Raw genomic sequence first — 24,685 nt, 5'->3', positions numbered from 1 at the left:
GTTGTTGTTGGTCGTACTGTATGATACACTAGTCAGTGAGATCAAGTTGCATACGTAAACTACTTTCAAGTTGAATTTTCAATACTTTAAATTCATTACAATTACAAAAAGTGTTTAGTCTGCTATGAAAATGAAGAGATGATTGATGATCCCTGATGTCTGACCATATTTTAGCGCATTATGCATGATAGCTAACACTTAGTCACTACACACACACACACATAATTAACTTGTGAAATGTAATAATGTAATTTATCCCTCTGGGCTTAAGAGTTTGAATAATTGCTGCAGAGTCAGTCTTGTGTGTGTATGTGTGTGTGTGTGTGTGTGTGTGTGTGTGTGTGTGTGTGTGTGTGTGTGTGTGTGTGTGTGTGTGTGTGTGTGTGTGCTCAGTTGGTGCTGTGTGTGTGTGTGTGTGTGTGTGTGTGTGTGTGTGTGTGTGTGTGTGTGTGTGTGTGTGTGTGTGTGTGTGTGTGTGTGTGTGTGTGTGTGTGTGTGTGTGCGCGTGTGCATGTGCATCACAGGAGGTTGATGGCACCTTAATTGGGGAGGATGGGCTTGTGGTAATGACTGGAGCCGGAATAGGTGGAGTGGTATCAACATCAAACATGGTTTCCATGTGTTTGAGATGCCATTCCATGTGAGCCGTTCAAGACATTATTATGAGCTGTCCTCCCCTCAGCAGCCTCCACTGGTGTATATGTGTGTAACTGACAAAGAAGGATCTCATGTAGTTGTTTTTCTTCTTTCACTTCTTTTGTCAACTAACTAACTAACTAACTAACAAACTAGCTAACTAACCAACTAACTAACTAACTAGCCAACCAACTAACTAACTAACTAACTAACTAACTAACCAACCAATGAACTAACCAACCAATTAACTAACTAACCAACCAAACAATTAACCAACTAACCAACCAACTAACCAACCAACCAACTAACTAACCAACCAATTAACTAACTAACCTACTAGCCAACCAACTAACTAACTAGCCAACCAGCCAACTAACTAACCAAGCAATGAACCAACCAACCAATTAACTAACTAACTGACTAACCAACGAAACAATTACCAACTAACCAACCAACCAACTAACTAACCAACCAATTACCTAACCAACTAACTAGCACACTAGCTAACTAACCAACTAACTAACCAACCAACCAATTAACTAACCAAACAATTAACTAACTAACCAACTAACTAAGTAACTAGCTGACTAACCAACTAACTAACCAATTAATGAACTAACCAACTAACTAACAAACTAACTAACCAACTAACTAACCAACCAACCAACCAACTAACTAACTAACCGACTAACCGAATCAAATGTATTTATATAGCCCTTCGTACATCAGCTGATATCTCAAAGTGCTGTACAGAAACCCAGCCTAAAACCCCAAACCGCAAGCAATGCTATGTAGAAGTTGTAGAACCAACTAACTAAGCAACCAATGAACTAACTAACCAATTAACCAACTAACTAACCAGCTAACTAACAAACTAGCTAACGAACCAACTAACTAACCAACTAACTGACTAACTAACAAACTAACCAACCAATGAACTAACTAACCAACCAATGAACTAACCAACCAACCAACCAACCAACTAATGAAGTTACCAAACAACTAACTAACCAACCAACAAACTAACTCACCAACCAACCAATGAACTAACCAACCAATTAGCTAACTAACTAACTAACCAATTAACCAACTAACTAACCAACTAACTAACTAACCATAGAAAATATACATGAAGAAAATAAGGAAGAACGAGAGAGAAAGCCAGAGTGTGATTTTCTCCTCAGTGACAGCTGGGCCCAGAAACCCAGGCACTTTTCTTCTCACACAAAGCCCATTAAGTATGCCACTCGTTCAATGGCCCCAGCAGCCTTGAATTGCTGCAAGTTCCACCCAAAAGTGTGGCAGCCTTTGTCATTGTAATCAGGTCTTGTTTGTGGAATGCTGCCTGTATTTCCCGCTGCTCAGGACTCATATTTGTCCCGGGGAGGGGAGGGGGGGGTGTACAGGTAGTCAGTGGCCAGTGAGGCAGCAGGCAGCAGGAAGGGAGGGAGGGCTGGACTAGGGGGAGCAGGATGTAGTTGTGGTCTGGGAACAGTGATGTAGTTGTGGTCTGGGGACAGTGATGTAGTTGTGGTCTGGGGACAGTGATGTAGTTGTGGTCTGGGGACAGTGATGTAGTTGTGGTCTGTGGACAGTGATGTAGTTGTGGTCTGGGGACAGTGATGTAGTATTGGTCTCGGGACAGTGATGTAGTTGTGGTCTGGGGACAGTGATGTAGTTGTGGTCTGGGGACAGTGATGTAGTTGTGGTCTGGGGACAGTGATGTAGTTGTGATCTGGGGGCAGTGATGTAGTTGTGGTCTGGGGACAGTGATGTAGTTGTGGTCTGGGGACAGTGATGTAGTTGTGGTCTGGGGACAGTGATGTAGTTGTGGTCTGTGGACAGTGATGTAGTTGTGGTCTGGGGACAGTGATGTAGTATTGGTCTCGGGACAGTGATGTAGTTGGTCTGGGGACAGTGATGTAGTTGTGGTCTGGGGACAGTGATGTAGTTGTGGTCTGGGGACAGTGATGTAGTTGTGATCTGGGGGCAGTGATGTAGTTGTGGTCTGGGGACAGTGATGTAGTTGTGGTCTGGGGACAGTGATGTAGTTGTGGTCTGGGGACAGTGTTGTAGTATTGGTCTCGGGACAGTGATGTAGTTGTGGTCTGGGGACAGTGATGTAGTTGTGGTCTGGGGACAGTGATGTAGTTGTGGTCTGGGGACAGTGATGTAGTTGTGATCTGGGGACAGTGATGTAGTTGTGGTCTCGGGACAGTGATGTAGTTGTGGTCTGGGAATAGTGATGTAGTTGTGGTCTGGGGACAGTGTTGTAGTATTGGTCTCGGGACAGTGATGTAGTTGTGGTCTGGGGACAGTGATGTAGTTGTGGTCTGGGGACAGTGATGTAGTTGTGGTCTGGGGACAGTGATGTAGTTGAGGTCTGGGTACAGTGATGTAGTTGTGGTCTCGGGACAGTGATGTAGTTGTGGTCTGGGGACAGTGATGTAGTTGTGGTCTCGGGACAGTGATGTAGTTGTGGTCTGGGGACAGTGATGTAGTTGTGGTCTCGGGACAGTGATGTAGTTGTGGTCTGGGGACAGTGATGTAGTTGTGGTCTCGGGACAGTGATGTAGTTGTGGTCTGGGGACAGTGATGTAGTTGTGGTCTGGGGACAGTGATGTAGTTGTGGTCTGGGGACAGTGATGTAGTTGTGGTCTCGGGACAGTGATGTAGAACAGTATTCCTGGCGCCATATAGTGTACCAGACCACAGTGTGTGTGTGTTGTGTTATAAAATCATAAAACTCATACATGAGAGAGTGTAGTGGAAATAATTAAAGGCTAGAGGCATATGTTTTCTTTAGCATGTTAAAAACGTCTGGGTATGCTGGCGAGAAGCTTTATGGGGAGGAACTCTGATACTAATATAAACAGATAGAAAGTAAACAGACAATGAATATTTTTTGCATATCTTATGCAAAAATACAGCTACTCTTCTCACATCTATTTATTAGGTCTCCATAGCGACATGCTTAGCTGAGTTTTATCAGATTGAACAAGAATGAGTATTATCTCATCTCCAGCACCATGGAAATTGAAGAGAGGCCTAGTGGGCGTGAGAGTGAGACATAGACGGAGAGAAAGTAAGAAAGGAGGGAGGGAGGGGTGGGAGAGAGCGAGGGCACAATAAAGTCACCATGTTATACCTCTGATTGTTTTCATAAGGCAAAGAGCATGATTGTCCAAGGCCCAGTGCTAGTAGTCCATCTGTGAGACCAGGGCCTTCTGCTGTGTTGTGTCATCGTCTCAGCCTCATTCTACTGCACTTTGGTTCCACACAGTCTGACGAGAAAATCGCTTTGAGGTCTTTATTCTTGATCTCGTCTGTCGTACAACCCATAATCATATTTAGGCCTATTCTGGTTGCAAACATAACCTATTCAATGAGAAAAATGTGCTTTTGTATTCTCAATTGCTTTGAGTGTATCAGTGAGCGTTTTGTTTTCATCCCTACTATTCCCAAAACGTACTTTACATTTTCATCCCAGTAAATCGGGAACGGTCAAAGAAAATGTGCTAAGATTCCCATTAAGTTCTAGTTAGGACTTTATCTAGGAATTAGGATTGTTTCATCAAAATACGCTTTAAATGAAATGTACTTGGAAAGTTCTCCTTAGCATTCAATAAAATGTTGTGCACAAAATCTGTAACAACCACAGAAGAAGATTCACCAAAAGTTCCCATTAGGTTTCCAGGTAATGTAGTAACACAATGTAGCAGTAATGTTTTCCCAGCAAACCAAAATTGGTTCTGTGAAAGTTCCCAGAACATCCATTAGATCGCGGCAAATGTTCTCATAACACAAAAACTGTCCATTCGTGGCGATGATTATTGAATATTTGAATAAAACGTTCACCTGATGTTGTAAGAACGTTCCTATAACACATTTTGTCTGTCCTTTAATGGTTCCCAGAATGTTTCATTAAGTTCTGGGAACAGTCTGATGGGAACATTGTGGGGACATCATTAAAAATGTGTTCCCAAAATACAAAAATGTTCCAGATGTGCTGATGATTCTACAATGTTTATTTTAAGGTGCAAAAAAATGATTCACCTGATGTTACCATAACGTTCCCAGAACACATTTCTTTCCCAGAATGTCTGTTCTTTAAAGGTTCCCAGAACATTTAATTAGGTTGGGGGAACAGTGTGGGTACAATACAAGAGATAAGTTCCCAAAATATAAAAAATGCTCAGTTGTGATGACATTCATACAATGTTTAAGTTAGGTTGCACAGGGCATTCCCATAGTATTTTATGAATTAAATAAGTCTGTTTTTATGACATTCATAGAATATTTGTTTTAGTTTGAAATGGGTTTTTCAACCACAATTTTGTGACATCCAATTGGTAGTTACAGTCTTGTCCCATCGCTGCAACTCCCCTACGGACTCGGGAGAGGCAAAGCTCGAGAGCCATGCCTCCTCCAAAACACGACCCTGCCCAAGACGCACTGCTTCTTGACACACTGCTCGCTTAACCCGGATCAAACCCGGATCTATAGTGATGCCTCAAGCACTGCAGTGCTTTAGACCGCTGCAACACTCGGGAGGCCTTTTGTTTTAGGTTTAACATAATATTCCATTGATGTTCACGGAATATACTGTACATTTTACCTTTCCTTGGAGGTCCTCGGAAGATTTCAAGAACATTTAGAAAATGTTATATTTAAGTTTGACCTAATATTACCACAACATTCAAATTAAAGCAGATTGGAATATATCCCCAATATATTTCTCTCCAGATTTAATGGCAATTTGAATTTGAGGACTGTATTGTAGGTGATATAGTGACACATAGCATTTTCATTTCATTCATAGGACATTGGAAGAGCTTTTAATCACACAAACACAACCATTTTTTTTTTACACTTCATATGTTCACAATCTGCATATATGGGGGTTTGAACCTGCAATGTTAAGTTCTCAAGACAGTTTTTTTTGTCCTCTGCACCACAAGGAAAACTCTCTTAAAGATATTTCTTTCAGAACATAGCCATGACAGTATGGTCAATCAGGAATTCCATGCTTTCTTTTTTATCCTCCTTAGACATAACTAACCCAGGGATATACTGGTAAGAAGATAAAAAGAAAAACGGAATTACCATAAGCTAAGTGGAATGATTGTCTGCTTTATGGAATGACATATCAAACTAAATGTCTGTCTGCTTTATAGAATGACATATCAAACTAAATGTCACCATCACTTCACCCATCCTCTTTATATGCTGTGTACTTCTGGGTCCATATTTACAAGGTATCCAAGACTACGAGTGCTGATCTAGGATCACTTTTGTCACACAGCTCCCCATCTTTATTCACACCTGTCACCAATGTTACGCGCATCAGGGCTTCATTGGACTCACCTGGACTCCATCACTTATTGATTGCCTCCCCTATATCTGTCTATTCCTCAGTTTCATCCCTGTGTCAGCATTAATGTCATTTTGTTCCCCCTTGTCCAGACACTGTCCTTGTTTTGTTTTCATGTCTGTCATTCATTAAATATTCACTCCCTGTACTTGCTTCTCATCTCCCAGGGTCTGTCATTACAACTTTTTCTTTTTAGATCATGAAAAATAAGCCAGTGGTCACCATATCAACATCAAATGAATGTTTGTGCACCGTGAGACAAACATTATCTGAATGTCAGTACAACTGGACACTTTTTGTGTTTTTGGAACCTATCTGTTGTCATATCCCCACAATGTTCCCACAATTTAATGAAACTTTCTGGGAAACTTTAAAGAACAGACTAAATGTGTCCTGGGAACATTCTGGTAATATCAGGTGAATGTTTTTTTGCACCTTAAAATAAACATTATAGAATCATCCTCACAACTGGACAGTTTTTGTGTTTTGGGAACATATACAGTATTTTGTGATGTCCCCACAATGTTCCCACCAGACTGTTCCCACAACTTAATGAAGCCATTCTGGGAACCAATAAAGAACATATTAAATGTGTTCTAGGAACGTTTTTGCAACATCAGGTGAATGTTTTATACAAACATTCTATAATCGTCATCACGACTGAACACTTTTTTGTGTTATGAGAACATTTACCCCCACCGAACAAATATTCTGGGAACTTTTTCTGGGAAAAAGATTACACCATAACAAGAATCTCAAGGATATTGCATAATGAGGATGAAATGGACATTTCAATGAATTCTCACAGGGGTCATTTTTCCCTCGACTGGGTTTTGTTAATTCTTCTATTTCATGCACTTCTCTGTGTCATTTGTTTGAACTTTTGTGTCTTTATCGTACAGACTCCCAGGTAGCTGTAGGGTACGTCAGAGTTCAAGCAGCCTGTTCTATAGTGGCTTCATGGTTATTAAGCAAGGGACAGGGATATCAGAGAGCAGGGTGAAAAGCCTGGCTGGAGAGGGGACAGGGGGAGGGGGAGATGGAAGAGGGAATAGGAGGAGATGGAAGAGGGGGAAGGGAGGAGGGGGTGCCTAACGTTAATAGGCTAATGAGTGTGTAGTGCTCAGGAAGAATACAGCGGGAGTGTCTGGCTCCCTCAGAAAGAAACTTCTGGTGGCATTAGTGAGGCCAGCACTCTTTTAAAATGAGAGTCTCTCTTTGTGAGCCATGCAGAGAAAGCACATTTAATAAGCAGTGAATCCATTACATGTGCTTTCTATTTTTTCACCATAGCAACGCTGGCTAGGGGGCATTGAGACAAGGCTATGTACAGAGGACATTATTATCTAGGAGGGAGGCACTGTCCCCGACAGACAGAGTGCATAAACAAGGCCTGGAATTAGCTTATTGTGTCTGCTCTAGGAATATAAAGAATATGGAAAACTATACTATCGAGAAATATAAACTGTAAAGTCAGACAGTCAAATAAGAGAGAATATGATTTATTCAATATGCATCAATTGGATTCTTGTTCTTCACACTGTGCTGCATGAAAACAAGCATCGAAATGACTCATATGGCAGGCAGCGTGTGAACTGGTTTTGAAGCTGTGCCATGTCATCATGTCACTGATATTTTACTGAAACACTATAAAAAGTATATGTATTTTAGTCATAATTGATCTGAAATATAGAGCTGGGCCCCTCTTGTCTCAGAGCCTTGGTAGCATTAAGATGATCGTTAGCACCATGTTACGTTGTAGGCTATCTTTGGTGGCCGAGCTGTTCCCCAAACCGTTGGTACTAAAGTTGCACTTGAACACGCTCATTATTTAACGACTGCTTCAGACTACTCGTAGAACAGAACAGCTAGATGCTTATTTACCCTTTAGGCATCATTATCCGTTAAACACAGAATCAAGAAGTGTATCTCTGGGACCGCTAAAAAACTTCAGAACGAAGTTGACTACAAAGTTGCCAATGTCTTTTCAATTGTTATAAACAAGTGAAGAATTAACCGATGCGTCAAATGAAAACCGAGATGACTGCAAACAATGCACACATTATAGGCTATGTAGGCCTATATATTTCAATTACATTGAAATAAATGTTAGGTTCAGTCAATTGAATTCTATTTAGCTAATTCTAGGCTACTGTCTGTAACTTTAGCCTCAATATATTTCATGATGTGTAACAATCTGTGCTCAGTGATGTGTCAAATGTTGATTGTGTGCATCTAAGGTAAGCATTTCGAATAAGCCACCTCAATGTTTGCAGCAATTGGTGGTAATATCTCTCTAGGATAGGAGCTGATCCGTCTTCAGTATTGTGGAATAATTATCGTGTAAAAGGAAGACTTGACTAGAGAAAGCTGATCTGAGAACAGCACTGCTTTTCTTTCGATCCTATCAGTATCGAGACATGACGTAATGACGCACGTAGGGAACGTTCTCTATATGTGCTTGTTAAGGAAATACTCTTAACCGTAGATACGTGTTTTGTATTGTTGAGTCATTTACACGATGCAATATTTAAGTGAAATCTTTCAAAAAAACAAAAAAAATACAATGTTTTTTCCGAATATTTAGGTAAATTAGCAGGCTAACTCATTTGAACCTGCTTCGTAGAAGACCCCTCTTTACCGGGACTAAGTGAATAACAGGGGGGAAAGGTAGAGAACAGAACATCAATAAACTGCAGAGGTGGAGGTGGTGGTTCAGTGAGGATGGGATGAAAACCCAGCTTCAATCCCATGGTGACACCATTACCATGTTGTATCATCCTGAAGTAGTAGCTGCGTTAGTGTATTGTTGTTGGTATTGTGGCAGTATGAGTCAGGCTATATACACTACACGACCAAAAGTATGTACAGTAGACAACATCTCATTCCAAAATCATGGGCATTAAATGTGGAGTTGGTCCCCTTTTCGCTGCTATAACAGATTCCACTCTTCTCGGAAGGCTTTCCACTAGATGTTGGAACATTGTTGCTGGGACTTGCTTCCATTCAGCCACAAAAGCACACAATAGTATAGATTGTCATTGTATGCTGTAGCGTTAAGATTTCCCTTCACCGGAACTAAGAGGCCAAGCCTGAACTATGAAAAACAGCCCCAGACCATTATTCCTCCTCCACCAAACTTTACAGTTGGCACTATGCATTCGGGCAGGTAGCGTTCTCCTGGCATCTGCCAAACACAGATTTGTCCATCGAACTGACAGACGGTGAAGCGTGAAACGCGTTTCCACTGCTCCAGAGTCCAATGGCGGCGAGCTTTTCACCACTCCAGCTGATGCTTGGCATTGGGCATGGTGATCTTAGGCTTGTGTGCGGCTGCTGGGCCATGGCAACCCATTTCATGAAGCTTCCGACTAACATTTATTGTGCTGACGTTGCTTCCAGAGGCTGTTTGGAACTCGGTAGGGAGTGTTGCAACCGAGGACAGATGATTTTTACACACTACATGCTTCATCACTCTGCGGTTCTGTTCTGTATGCTTGTGTGGCCTACCACTTCACGGCTGAGGCAATGTTGCTCCTAGACGTTTCCACTTCACAAAGCAGAACTTACAGTTGATCTGGGCAGCTCTAGCAGGGCAGAAATTTAGCGAACTGACTTGTTGGAAAGGTGGCATCCTATGATGGTGCCACATTGAAAGTCACTGAGCTCTTCAGTAAGACCCTTCTAATGCCAATGTTTGTCAATGGAGATTGCATGGCTGTGTGCTCGGTTTTATACACCTGTCAGCCAAATCCACTAATTTGAAGGGGTGTCCACATACTTTTGTATATTTGTCAGGATCTTACTCAAAAAGACTTTGAAAGTAAAGTTAACATTTTTAAAATTGAATGTTTTTTTTTACTAAAGTTTCCACCAAAGAATGCAGAGTATTTGTGTGCCAGTAGTGAAATGTCCAGACCAGACCAGCGTACCAAATGTTCTTTGTGTTGGAGTTGTATAGCCATTGTTGTTGAAAGCTGAGAGTGACCGGCTGTGATTGGCTAAGGGAGTTGGCAACAGTCAAATACCCTTCTTTGTACCGCCCCATCTGATTGGTTTGGCTTGGGCTAGCTGAAATTACCCCTCCCCTCCCTATCCCCCTACAAGTTGAACGAAGTTTGCTGGAACTTTTTTCCGGAGAAGTTAACTTCTCAGTAATTGACGGTCGCGCGTGGGACAGTAGGGTACCGCAGATATGAAGCTGTGTCTCACTTTTATAGGTTAGTCAACTAATATGATCTTTTCCCTTTGACAGGTACAAGGATTGAACATGTGTTTTATAGCGAGTTGTTTGTGTGATGAAAGTACTGCTGTTTGTGATTTTCGAGATTCCTATGCAAGAGTTGGAGACACTTGATTAAAACTCAATTAAATAGTCTTCATAAATGAGCTTTTTTTGTTTGTGTAGCTGACATTTTTGCGTCAATTTGTTGCATTATAATTATTATTTATTTGTTTTTATGACTAGGCCTATAGGGTCATGATAGTGACAATAATGTCATAATTTCATTTAAATTCAAAATAATTTCTCTCAAAAAGTCTAGAAGACCGGTTTCACTTCAACTTACTTTTTTATTATTCTGGAAATATAGTCTAGTTTGATTTACTCCGAGAGAAAAAATGTGTTCCTTTTGCTAGTTTAAAACAACGGTTGTTGCACACGAAAACAAAACAAACACAATTTCAGAGATTATTCTATTTTATTTCTAAATAGGCTACTGAATAGCCTAATCCTTCGAATAACCGAAATCTAAACTCCCTAGACCTTCCGGTAGACTTTCCCCAGACAAAGGCCAGTGTATTCCCCCGGTGACGTGTGGCTCAGTAGCCTACCTTGGGGACAATGCCATCCCAGGCTGCAAGCATATTAAAACTTTTCTCTTCTTCTATATCAGCTTGTTCCATCTGTCGAGGGACTTCTATGAGTCGGGACTCCCCACCTCCTCCTTCAGCTGCCACCATATGCAATATTTAATACTGACCATGGGCTTGTCACATGACCATTGTCGAGGCCATCTGCAGCGAAACTTTTAACAATGGGTTGAAGAAAAAAGTTACCAGCTGGTAACCGGGGAACTGCTCGTGGTCCTCAAGTTTGGGAAAAAAAGTTGTTGTTGCTGAAGTGTTGTTCTTCAGGAAAAAATGTCAGAAAACCCGGGGGTTTACAAAATAAAAGTTTGGATTAGGGTATCACTATGAACAAAGCAAAATATATGTGATCAGATCAATGAGGCCATTTTAAAGGAATAATTAGACTATGATAGGCTATTTATATGAAACCATATTTAGGCTATAAACTGATGGTGCTAATATTGTACACATCAATAGACAAAAGTAATTTAGCCTTTGTTGCAAGATGTACACTACATGGTCAAAAGTATGTGGACACCTCTTCAAATTAGTGGATTTGGCTATTTCAGCCACACCTGCTGCTGACAGGTGTATACAATCGAGCACACAGCCATGCGATCTCCATAGACAAACATTGGCAGTAGAATGGCCTTACTGAAGAGCTCAGCGACTTTCAACGTGGCACCGTCATAGGATAACACCTTTCCAACAAGTCAGTTTGTCAAATGTCTGGCCTGCTAGAGCTGCCTCAGTGAACTGTAAGTGCTGTTATTGTGAAGTGCAAACGTCTAGGAGCAACAACGGATCAGCCACGAAGTGGTAGGCCACACAAGCTCACAGAGTAGGACCGCTGAGTGCTGAAGCGCATAGCGTGTAAAAATGGTCTGTCCTCGGTTGCAACTCTCACTACAGAGTTCCAAACTGCATCTGGAAGCAACGTCAGCACAATAACTGTTAGTCGGGAGCTTCATGAAATGGATTTCCATGGCCGAGCAACTGCAGACAAGCCTAAGATCACCATGTGCAATGCCAAGTGTCGGCTGGAGAGGTGTAAAGCTCGCTGCCATTGGACTCTGGAGCAGTGGATCTCTGGAGTGATACATTACACCATCTGGCAGTCGGACAGACAAATCTGGGTTTGGTGGAGGCCATGTAAATGCTACCTGCCCAAATACATAGTGCCAACTGTAAAGTTTGGTGGATGGGGAATAATGGTCTGGTAGGCCCCTTAGTTCCATTGAAGAGAAAGCTTCACGAAACACATACAATAACTTTCGAGACGATTCTGTGCTTCCAACTTTGTGGTTTGGAGAAGGCCCTGTCCTGTTTCAGCATGACAATGCCCCCGTGCATAAAGCGTGGTCCATACATAAATGGTTTGTCGAGATCGGTATGGAAGAACTTGACTGGTCTGCACATTGCCCTGACCTCAACTCCACCGAACACCTTTGGGATGAATTGGAACGTCGAATGCGAGCCAGGCCTAATTGCCCTACATCAGTGCCCGACCTCACTAATGCTCTTGTGGCTGAATGGAATCAAGTCACCGCAGCAATGATCCAACATCTAGTGGAAAGCCTTCCCAGAAGAGTGGAGGCTGTTATAGCAGCAATGTTCCAACATCTAGTGGAAAGCCTTCCCAGAAGAGTGGAGGCGTTTATAGCAGCAATGTTCCAACATCTAGTGGAAAGCCTTCCCAGAAGAGTGGAGGCGTTTATAGCAGCAATGATCCAACATCTAGTGGAAAGCCTTCCCAGAAGAGTGGAGGCGTTTATAGCAACAATGTTCCAACATCTAGTGGAAAGCCTTCCCAGAAGAGTGGAGGCGTTTATAGCAACAATGTTCCAACATCTAGTGGAAAGCCTTCCCAGAAGAGTGGAGGCGTTTATAGCAACAATGTTCCAACATCTAGTGGAAAGCCTTCCCAGAAGAGTGGAGGCGTTTATAGCAACAATGTTCCAACATCTAGTGGAAAGCCTTCCCAGAAGAGTGGAGGCTGTTATAGCAGCAATGTTCCAACATCTAGTGGAAAGCCTTCCTAGAAGAGTAAAGGCTGTTATAGCAGCAATGTTCCAACATCTAGTGGAAAGCCTTCCCAGAAGAGTGGAGGCGTTTATAGCAGCAATGTTCCAACATCTAGTGGAAAGCCTTCCCAGAAGAATGGAGGCGTTTATAGCAGTGTTCCAACATCTAGTGGAAAGCCTTCCCAGAAGAGTGGAGGTTGTTACAGCAGCAATGATCCAACATCTAGTGGAAAGCCTTCCCAGAAGAGTAGAGGCTGTTATAGCAGCAATGTACCAACATCTAGTGGAAAGCCTTCCCAGAAGAGTAGAGGCTGTTATAGCAGCAATGTACCAACATCTAGTGGAAAGCCTTCCCAGAAGAGTGGAGGCTGTAAAAGCAGCAAAAGGGGGGACCAACTCCATATTAATGCCCATGATTTTGGAATGAGATTCTATGTTCAATGAGCATACACCATATACTTTTGGTCATCTGGTGTATGTTGTCGAGCTTGTCATAGGCTCCAAAAACAATTCAAGTTTTACAGAACAAGCCTATTCGGCACACACTGCTGTCCATGGTCCTGAAACCATAGTGGGCTAGATGGCAAAGGAGCTGTCTGGGGTCCTGAAGAGATATAAGGACAAGTTCAAACTTACTGTAGCCTTCTCACTGTGTGTGTGTGTGTGTGTTCTCAAGAATGTGATTCTTTACAATTTGCAAGGTGTGTAGATTTAGTCACACGAACTTAAGCCCTGGGCCTTCACCTGTCTCCTGGCTTCTGCGGCCTCTATTTCTTGGATCAAGGCAAAGGCGCATTTTTTGTTTCTGTCTTTTGTTTACTCTATTGTCGATGCTGTTGTGTTGACTAACGCCTTGCTCGGAGCCGCACATCTGAAATCATACTGATGCGCTGTGCAGGACACCAGTGATTGATTTCAGCTTCAATGCATAACAATGGGACTGCAAAAAAAGACCCTGCTGCAAAGAGATAAGCATTTAATAGAATTTCTGAAAGCTGAAGGTTGGCTTTTTGAATATTCCCTATACATTCTACGGCGTGGAGACAACAGACAAAGGATGGCATTTGTGGGAAGTATTTTCAAATGGATTGTAATGATTGATTGTCATTTTCACTAATGGTTCCCGAAACAGCAAAGCAAAACCACGGCGGATGTAACATTTGGGAGTGATGCCAAGTTGCTAAATGCTAACATATTTACATGTCTCTATTAGCAGAATGTTATCCATGCCAAGTAGCTAAATGCTAACATATTTACATGTCTCTATTAGCAGAATGTTATCCATGCCAAGTAGCTAAATGCTAACATATTTACATGTCTCTATTAGCAGAATGTTATCCATGCCAAGTAGCTAAATGCTAACATATTTACATGTCTCTATTAGCAGAATGTTATCCATGCCAAGTGGCCCAAACAGAAATATAACTTTTTATGCACTGCCACAACAAAGCTGCGATCATCACTGAGATTTTGGAACAAATATGGCAAAGTTTCACTGGCCACTCAATATATGGATTTTATTTGACAGAAATAGAAACTATGGACTATTCATCGATTTTAAAGATCTACCATCGTGTGTTATAATTATTTGAAGCTGAATGATTTGTATGTTTCTATTCTACAACACTATTTAGTTTTCGTTTAAGTCTTTACCTATGCTGTACTACTGCGATTTGCCATGGAGACTTACTCTCTCTGTGTTTTCAAGAACCACTTTCCATATGCACTCGAAACTAACAAATGAGATGCTGTCATCCCTTGCTATACATACTAACTCAGGGCATACATTAATTCCCTGCACGAGAAAAGTGTCCATTGTGTGAGTTATTGGACAGTACCACCTCTGAGGAAGGGGGGTGGTAGATGACAGCTTTAATGTATTTATGGAGTATCAAAGATTTATCTCCAGGAGGAAAAGAAGAGCATTCTGGGGTTGGTTGTTATTGGACAGTACCACCTCTGAGGAAGGGGGGTGGTAGATGACAGCTTTAATGTATTTATGGAGTATCAAAGATTTATCTCCAGGAGGAAAAGAAGAGCCTTATGGGGTTGGTTGTTATTGGACAGTACCACCTCTGAGGAAGGGGGGTGGTAGATGACAGCTTTAATGTATGCATGCTTTTATGGAGTATCAAAGATTTATCTCCAGGAGGAAAAGAAGAGCCTTCTGGGGTTGGTTGTTATTGGACAGTACCACCTCTGAGGAAGGGGGGTGGTAGATGACAGCTTTAATGTATTTATGGAGTATCAAAGATTTATCTCCAGGAGGAAAAGAAGAGCCTTCTGGGGTTGGTTGTTATTGGACAGTACCACCTCTGAGGAAGGGGGGTGGTAGATGACAGCTTTAATGTATTTATGCATGCTTTATCTCCAGGAGGAAAAGAAGAGCCTTCTGGGGTTGGTTGTTCCCTAGTAACAACATAAAGCTCATGGCCTCCGACTTCATCCTCCCTGATTGGAAGTGCACAGGATCATATAAAAGTTAAATAATTGTTAAATTACTAGGCTATTTGAATTATAATATATACAGTACCAGTAAAAAGTTTGGACACACCTACTCAATCAAGCGTTTTTCTTTATTTTTTACTATTTTCTACATTGTAGAATAATAGTGAAGTCATCGAAACTATGAAATAACACATATGGAATCATGTAGTAACCCAAAAAGTGTTAAACAAATCAAAATATATTTTAGATTTTAGATTCTTCAAAATAGCCACCCTTTGCCTTGATGACAGCTTTGCACACTCTTGTTGGCTGCTTTTCCTTCACTCTGCGGTCCAACTCATCCCAAACCATCTCAATTGGAATTAGGTTGGGTTATTGTGGAGGCCAGGTTATCTGAGGCAGCACTCCATCACTCTCCTTCTTGGTCAAATAGTCCTTACAAATCAAATCACATTTTATTTGTCACATACAACCTTACAGTGAAATGCTTACTTACAAGCCCTTAACCAACAATGCCGTGTTAAGAAAATCCCTAAAAAAGTAAAAGAATAACAAATAATTAAAGAGCAGGAGTAAATAACAATAGCGGGGCTATATACATGGGGTACCGGTACAGAGTCAATGGTACACAACCAGGAGGTATGTGTTGGGTCATTGTCCTGTTGAAAAACAAATGGTAGTCCCACTAAGCGCAAACCAGATGGGATGGTGTATTGCGTCAGAATGCTGTGGTAGCCATGCTGGTTAAGTATGCCTTGAATTCTAAATAAGTCAGTGTCACCAGCAAAGCACCCCCACACCATCACACCTCCTCCTCCATGCTTCACGGTGGGAACTACACATGCAGAGATCATCCGTTTACCTACTCTGCTTCTCACAAAGACACGGTAGTTGGATCCAAAAATCTCAAATTTGGACTCATCAGACCAAAGGACAGATTTCCACCGGTCTAATGTCCATTGCTTGTGTTTCTTGGCCCAAGTAAGTCTCTTCTTATTATTGGTGTCCTTTAGTAGTGGTTTCTTTTCAGCAATTCGACAATGAAGGCGTGATTCACACAGTCTCCTCTGAACAGTTGATGTTGAGATGTGTCTGTTACTTGAACTCTGTGAGGCATTTATTTGGGCTGCCATTTCTAACTCTAATGAACTTATCCTCTTCAGCAGAGGTAACTCTGTGTCTTCCTTCCCTGTGGCGGTCCTCATGAGAGCCAGTTTCATCATAGCGCTTTAAGGTTTTTGCGACTGCAATTGAAGAAACTTTCAAAGTTCTTGACCTTTTCTGGATTGACTGACCTTCATGTCTTAAAGTAATGATGGGCTGTCATTCCTCTTTGCCTATTTGAGCTGTTCTTGCCATAATATGGACTTGGTATTTTACCAAATAGGGCTATCTTCTGTATACCACCCATACCTTGTCACAACACAACTGATTGGCTCAAACCCATTATTCCACAAATGAACTTTTAAAAATTCACACCTGTTAATTGAAATGCATTCCAGGTGACTACCTCATGAAGCTGGTTGAGAGAATGCCAAGAGTGCGCAAAGCTGCCATCAAGGCAAATTTGGCTACTTTGAAGAATCTTTTTTTGTTTAAACACTTTTTTGGTTACTACATGATTCCATATCTGTTATTTCATAGTTCTGATGTCTTCACTATTATTCTACAATGTAGAAAATAGTACAAAAAAAAAAACCTTGAATGAGTAGGTGTGTCCAAACTTTTGACAGGTACTGTATATATTTGTAATAAAAGCATATTAATGCACATCAAAATGCGTGTGTGTGTGCGTGTGTGTGCGTGTGTGTGTGTGTGTGTGTGTGTGTGTGTGTGTGTGTGTGTGTGTGTGTGTGTGTGTGTGTGTGTGTGTGTGTGTGTGTGTGTGTGTGTGTGTGTGTGTGTGTGTGTGTGGAGAAGCAGAGAGCGAGAGAGAGTAGGGTACACTGAATTATAGTGGGGCAACCTAAAGCCCTGCCCATATGATGCTCTCGGTTTTACTACTGCTTCCGTGATGTCATGGCAAAGGGCGGAGGGAGGAAAGAGGTGGGGGGTGGGGGGGACAATGGCTCATGTAGGAAAGGTAAGTCAATATTACGTTTTCTCGCTGACAAAGGCAAATTAAGCCATGCTTTTTGCTTGCAAACAAGTAACATTTAACGCCTCAGATCTGGAACTCCGCGCTGTCGCCATTTTCAGGAGGCCGTCCTGCGCTGGCGTTTCACGGATTGAAATCTGGATATTAAAGGCTACGGGACTAGAATCAGATTGTATTCGAGCTGTAACGGAGGACATCATCCACCAAACTACTTGACAACCGTCCACCAAACTACTTGACAACGAACCGAACTCACTCAAAACAAAAGCAAGACGTACAGAGAAAATACTAAGGAAATATTCAGTGATTCAGGTAATAACATGCTCTAAAAAAAATGTTTTACACTGCATAGTCTACAGCAAATCTATAACAACTGATTGTTTATGATGCCAAAGTATTCATGTTTTTTTTTACAACTTTGTATAGCCATTCGTTTCTGAGTCGTTGCATTATCATGCATTTGAATTTGGAACCCAAAGAGGATGGAGTGAATGTTATCAGGACTTGATAAATATATTGTTTTATTTGTCATATTTCTCACTAGTAGGAGACGGTCTGTAGCTAATGTTTCTCAATGTATAGAATGCAACAGCCATTTGCCAATCAAGGTTGCCTGTTTTGGACTAGGATATGTTTTTGTGTGGAAAAGTGTATCACTTCCTGTCCTGCATTGATGTTTCCTTGTTGATGCAATTAGGCTCCCACAAGCTGACGTGTATGTGTTGACATTACTGTATTTGGGAGAATACGCTTTTATTGAAAGAGAAACAGATAAATCCACCTATATATCTATTTAGCATACTCAAAATCATTGCGAGTACTCTGAATTAGTCAACTATGGCGCTCACTTTTAGAATATCGGTGATATTTAAGCGCTTGTAGCTGTGACTCTGCTTCTGTGCGCGTAGAGTTGGTCATTGTGTTTCCGGCAAACCTAATCTAAACAACGTAAATCCGCATTGATCTTGAAACACAGCTGCTTGTGTTCAATGTGCACAGTGCTCTTTCACTTTATTTTATTCGGTATCACCTTCTCTTTGGAATATATTATATCGACATCAGTCGCCGTTACCTTGCTATTACGCAGTTGACCACTATCAATGTTTTTATCACTGTTTTGTCAATTTTATTCTGTCTGACCATCCACTGAATAATTTAGGTAAACTTGCTTTACTGGGAGTTTGTTAGTTTCATATGACTGCGTGTAATTAAGGTTGAACAATGGGCGTTGCACAGGAGTCCCAGCCAAGCGTGTGGATGGAGGAGGATAGAGGGGTGGCCATTTGATCCGCAGCAGAAAACAGAGATGCTCCCTTCATATGTCAGGCGCCCTTAGTCAGATGCGCAGATAAAAAGTCCTTAGCATATTCCATTTCATTTGAGAATCTAGGATAGAACGCTCAACGTGCCCGTTCCAAAATCTATTTTTGTCGACTTCTGCTCTGTTGACTTTGGACATTCGTAGCCTACTGATCTGGTTTGTGTCGGTGTCTGGTATGTTGTGTTAAATAATGCTGCTCTCTCTGCTTAGTTGGTCACATAATGTGCCATGCGGTCTGTCAAAGCACCTGCGTCTAAGATGGAGGATGAGAATGAAACACAGGGCCAGTATGAAAAAATGTCCTCTGGTCGAAAGTTTGGACAGCTGTGTTCAAATCTATACTCTACTGCGATGCGAATGTCCTGGTCTCTCCCAAGAACGACCCCATGCTTTCTTAACTAGCTACTGTTGCTACTACAACTATCTATTGTTACTATTATATATATTGGGGGGGTACTATGCTGCCACAAGGCAACGGCAATACTAGTCATATAGTGAACATTATAACGTCATCGAATAAAATATAATATTTTAGGAACTTGCAGTGCCACATTGATGAGTACCCATGTCTACGTTTATTATAAATAAGATTGCAGCCAGTCCATGGTAGTTAGACTAGAGAAATGTTTTTAAATGTAGTCTACGGTGTGTTTCTTTTCTCTATAATAGCATGTTTTTTCCCCCTATGCTTCTTTTGCAATTTATAGTAAATACATACGGGACGACGATATTTTGTTTGTAGATAATAATTGAAGATGATCCTATACCTGTGTTGTTTTTATTAATTTATATAGTATTCTATTCCATAGACCACATATCAACTATTGAAGCTTTTATTATTTGTTTTATGAATATTAATATTCGTTATTATTAAAACGGTAAATGTGGATCTAAGATTGGAATCTTGGATTCTGATTGAACTCTTATCGTGAGTTGAAATGCACCCACCGGCCGTGGTGCTGGCAGCAGGTGCCACCGGAAAATAGGACAGGAGAGTGCTATAAAAACGTTGAGAGAAGCAGCTGGGTCAAATTGCGCCCTCGTCATTCAAAGCATATCAGAAACCAGAGCAATAGAGCCAAGGGTCAGGGTCGTGCAATCAGTCGATATAGAACGAAGTGTCATTTATAACAAAAACCTTGGAATAATGGTGTAGTTGGTGAACATCAACTTTATAAAGCCTCTGGCATTCGGAGTATTCCGTTATGGCCATTTTACAACTAAAAGCCTCACGACTCGTTGTGTGCGACCCCCATGTTGAACAGGTGTGGCTTTAAAAATGATATCTCAACGATGGCGAATGTGGCAAGAGTAGGAGGATACGATCCGTAAAGAAGTTTTTATTAATAACAGTCTTTTCAGCATTTATCGAGAGTATTTTCACACCCACAACAACGGCCTTCAGGAACAGAGATGTGCTCTTTTAGCCCACATCATAACTGTAGAAAAAGAAAGTGTTAAGAATGTGTCGGAATAGTGAAGTATGTGTCGAACTGTTTTATGGTTGATGTTCTTATGGCCCCTCCCAACCGATCTGTGCAACACCCTCTGGCGCTTTGTCTCATTCTAACAAACATCATTTTTATTCGTTTTCTTTACTCTAATTATTATTCGTTTTCTTTACTAAAGTCGGCTTATTTTTGACCTTCTAGAACAGTATATTCTTGTCTATTTTTTTAATCGAATATGAATAGTTTTAAATCGATATGAATAGTTTTAAATCGATATTAATAGTAGGATTAAATTAAATAATGTATTAATGCTTTTCATTGATGGATATTATTATTATTATTATTAAGTGCAGCTAGAGTAGGCTATTATGTTTTGTCAGAACATGTGATTTTTCCTCTTTAGTTAAGAGTTAACAGCCTTCCCACTTGGCACAGACGTCAGTTCAACGTCTGGTTTTCATTTACATTTGGTTGAGTTGTCAACTGAAGTGAATTCAACGTGAAATCAACAACAAAAAATGTCACAATTGTCATTGGATTTAGGCTAAAAGTTGGGTGGGAAAAAATAAACGCAATTTCTCCACTGAAGACTTTGTTTTGCGAATCCAATCAGTTTTCCAAGTTGATTCAATTTCATCACATCGCTTTTGTTGAAATGAGATGACAACAACGTTGATTCAACCCGTTTTTTTCCCAGTGGGTTGTCTTGGTCAACAGTAATTACACCATTTTATTTCTAAATCCTGCTTAACTTAACCAGGATGTACAGGTGGCCCAGTTTAGATGATTGTAACAACATACTCTGGTACTTAATCTAACTAACTACGGATGTAATATCTGTCTTTACGCCATTGTCTCTTCCAGATGTTATGACTTTGTTTTTGCTGAAAAAGATTTGTCTGAGTTTGTCACTAACTAGATAGTTTGACTCTATCCTGGAAAAACTATTTATTTTCGGTTTTAAAAAGGCTGTGTGTCGTGTGCCCCCCCCAGTTAAAGTTTGTAATATTAATTTCTTCAGTCATTATGCGTTCTCATTCACTGGCCTTTTGTCTCTGAAATTAACTTCCCCGACAATTAACTAATTATCATATTTCCAGCTCTCTCATGACTAAATGATGAGATGACAGTCGTAAAAAAATCACAACGAACACCACCTGATCTCCAAATGAGGAGTTGTGCTGTTCTTTACTGCTATACTGCTTTAACACAGGGGAATGGGCTGGAGTTTCAGGGGAATGGGCTGGAGTTTCAGGGGAAGGGGAATGGGCTGAAGTTTCAGGGGAATGGGCTGGTTTCAGGGGGAATTTTCAGGGGGAATGGGCTGGAGTTTCAGGGGGAATGGGCTGAAGTTTCAGGGGGAATGGGCTGAAGTTTCAGGGGGAATGGGCTGGAGTTTCAGGGGGAATGGGCTGAAGTTTCAGGGGAATGGGCTGAAGTTTCAGGGGGAATGGGCTGAAATTTCAGGGGGAATGGGCTGGAGTTTCAGGGGGGGCTGAAGTTTCAGGGGAATGGGCTGAAGTTTCAGGGGGAATGGGCTGAAGTTTCAGGGGGAATGGGCTGGAGTTTCAGGGGGAATGGGCTGAAGTTTCAGGGGGAATGGGCTGAAGTTTCAGGGGGAATGGGCTGAAGTTTCAGGGGAATGGGCTGAAGTTTCAGGGCTGAAGTTTCAGGGGGAATGGGCTGAAAGGGGAATGGGCTGGAGTTTCAGGGGGAATGGGCTGAAATTTCAGGGGGAATGGGCAGAAATTTCAGGGGGAATGGGCTGAAATTTCAGGGGGAATGGGCAGAAATTTCAGGGCCTTTCCAGGAGAGACATCAGGTCTTAGTTAGTAATTCATATAGGATTAGCTGCCTCCTTCATTCTAAAACACACCATTTAATTTACTTTAAATCTTGTGTCTGGGATAATCAGCAAGAGGGAGAAAGAGATGGAGAGATAGAGAGAGAAAGTAGAGAGTGGGGGAGAGAAAAAGAGATGAACAGTATTGCTGTTGTAATCACTTTTCTAAGGAGGAATGAAAGTTGATAAACAAGCATTTTGTGGAGTGTGTTGGGTTGTGCTGTGCGGTGGTGGGGGGGGGAGAGGGAGGAAGGAGGGGGGTTTAGGAGGATGTGGGGTAGCTCTGGGACTGCTCTGACACGGGCACAGCCTTTTGTTGTCTCACTGTCTGTCTGCACCCTCTGACGCGGGGACTGGGCTGTGACTGAATGACATGGGATGCTCTGATACGTCTGTTAATTAATGTGGAAATAAATTCAGCACATGGCACATTCGGTCACTGACAGACAGAGGGTGAGAGGTTTAGGACAGAGAGGATGGGAGGAAGTTGAGAAGATGGAAAGAGATGGAGAGAGAGAGTGTGGGTGGGTGGATGCTTAAATAAATAGTAGAAAAGTGCCTGTTTGAAAAAATAGAGACAGTCAGATAGATGATAAAATAGAGACAGTCAGATAGATGATAAAATAGAGACAGTCAGATAGATGATAAATAGAGACAGTCAGATAGATGATAAAATAGAGACAGTCAGATAGATGATAAAATAGAGACAGTCAGATAGATGATAAATAGAGACAGTCAGATAGATGATAATATAGAGACAGTCAGATAGATGATAAAATAGAGACAGTCAGATAGATGATAATATAGAGACAGTCAGATGATAAAAGAAGCACGAGTCTGGGTGTGTTTTGGTTGTGGATCATTTAGTAAGGTAGTTTGACTTGGGGTGTCCCCGGCTGTGCCACTCCCTTTATGTAGGCACTGTAGCTGTGGGTATCTGTGCCCATGCCCGGGTAGAGACAGATGGGACTTGAGGACAGACACCCACTTCTCAGGAAATTCACCGGATTTGGGAGAGAGGAGGCAAGGCAGGAGGCTGTTAGGAAGAGGGGTTCTTTAACCCTCTGCTCTGGCCACCCTGAAGACACTAAGTTTGAATATGTAGTGAACAGGAGTCTTGTACAGATTGTCATGATTTAAACATTTGCAGTTCAGCGTTTCATCCGTTTAGCTGTAACAGTTTGTTCTGTTTTTGTATATGTCCCAATCGTCTTCAAATAGTGTTTTATCTTCTTCTTCACATTCTGCGAAGGTCCTTGTTCTTATAAGCTGCATGACTAACAGTATCACCCTTCTGAACCTCACGTCTGTGGACAGCTCCAGAGTGCTGATCATTTTAACATTGGCTCTAAAACAGCGAGCCTAGAATTTTTTTTTTCATAATAGTTTCTCTTCTTTCTATCCCGCAACATGTGATAAAGGGAATAGCTATTACCTTGATGAAAAAAAGTCATTGATTTATAGATGATTCATTATTTACTGACTATTTCCCCCTCCCCTTTCCCCTCTCCTTCCGACCCCCCTCCCCTTTGCTCATATGCACCCAACTACTGAAAAACTCAATAATAATGTGCAAATGTAATTGATTCTAATAGCAGACTGTCAGAGACTCCAGCTGGGGCACTTTAGTGTGCATACATGTGTGTATGTAAGTTTTGTGTGTGTGTGTGTGTGTGTGTGTGTGTGTGTGTGTGTGTGTGCGCTCTCCACTATTTTTAGTTAATAGGAATGTCCAGAGTATGCTCCTCATGACCTTCCTCCTCCTCCTATACCTTCCACCTCCTCTTCCTCTTCCCCCTCCCCATGACCTTCCACCTCCTCCCCCTTTCCCCTCTCCTTCCAAACCATCCCCCACCTTGCTCTAATGCACCCAACTACCGAACAGATCAATAACAATGTGCAAATTTGACTCCAGCTGGGGCACTTTAGTGTGAATACTGACATGTGAGTGTGGTGTGCGTTTACGTGTGTATGTTCTGTGTGCTCCACCTTTTTAGTTAAGTGTGCTTGGAGTAAGTATGCTTGAGCGCCCCACCATACCTTGCCCTACCCCCACCCTCACCTTCCACCTCCTCCAACCCATCACCATCCACCTCCTCCTTCCCATCACCTTCCACCTCCTCCTTCCCATCACCTTCCACCTCCTCCTTCCCATCACCTTCCACCTCCTCCTCCTCATGACCTTCCACCTCCTCCTTCCCATCACCTTCCACCTCCTCCTCATTTCCTTCCACCTCCTCCACCCTCATCACATTCCACCTCCTCCTCATCACCTTCCACCTCCTCCTCCTCATTACCTTCCACCTCCTCCTCCTCATTACCTTCCACCTCCTCCTCATCACCTTCCACCTCCTCATCACCTTCCACCTCCTCCTTCCCATCACCTTCCACCTCCTCCTCATTTCCTTCCACCTCCTCCTCCTCATGACCTTCCACCTCCTCCTTCCCATCACCTTCCACCTCCTCCTCATTTCCTTCCACCTCCTCCACCCTCATCACATTCCACCTCCTCCTCATTACCTTCCACCTCCTCCTCCTCATTACCTTCCACCTCCTCCACCCTCATCACATTCCACCTCCTCCTCATCACCTTCCACCTCCTCCTCCTCATTACCTTCCACCTCCTCATTACCTTCCAC

The 24,685-nt window shown here is 41.9% G+C and overlaps 1 protein-coding gene across 1 annotated transcript in view; it reads left to right on the top strand.

Annotated features, from left to right (window-relative positions):
• Window positions 1-10,150: 10,150 nt before the first annotated feature.
• The window catches only part of LOC121839698 (myelin transcription factor 1-like), a 31,995-nt gene continuing 17,460 nt past the window's right edge, over window positions 10,151-24,685 (top strand). The window contains exon 1 of the mRNA XM_042299947.1: window positions 10,151-10,230. Coding sequence (XP_042155881.1) covers window positions 10,206-10,230 — 25 coding nt within the window. The 5' untranslated portion in view covers window positions 10,151-10,205. The remainder of the gene's footprint in view (window positions 10,231-24,685) is intronic.

The sequence above is a fragment of the Oncorhynchus tshawytscha genome, linkage group LG16 (genome assembly GCF_018296145.1).
Source record: "Oncorhynchus tshawytscha isolate Ot180627B linkage group LG16, Otsh_v2.0, whole genome shotgun sequence".
Lineage (NCBI taxonomy): Eukaryota > Metazoa > Chordata > Actinopteri > Salmoniformes > Salmonidae > Oncorhynchus > Oncorhynchus tshawytscha.
Note: the sequence above shows the minus strand (reverse complement) of the source record. Positions and strands in the feature narration are given on the sequence as shown.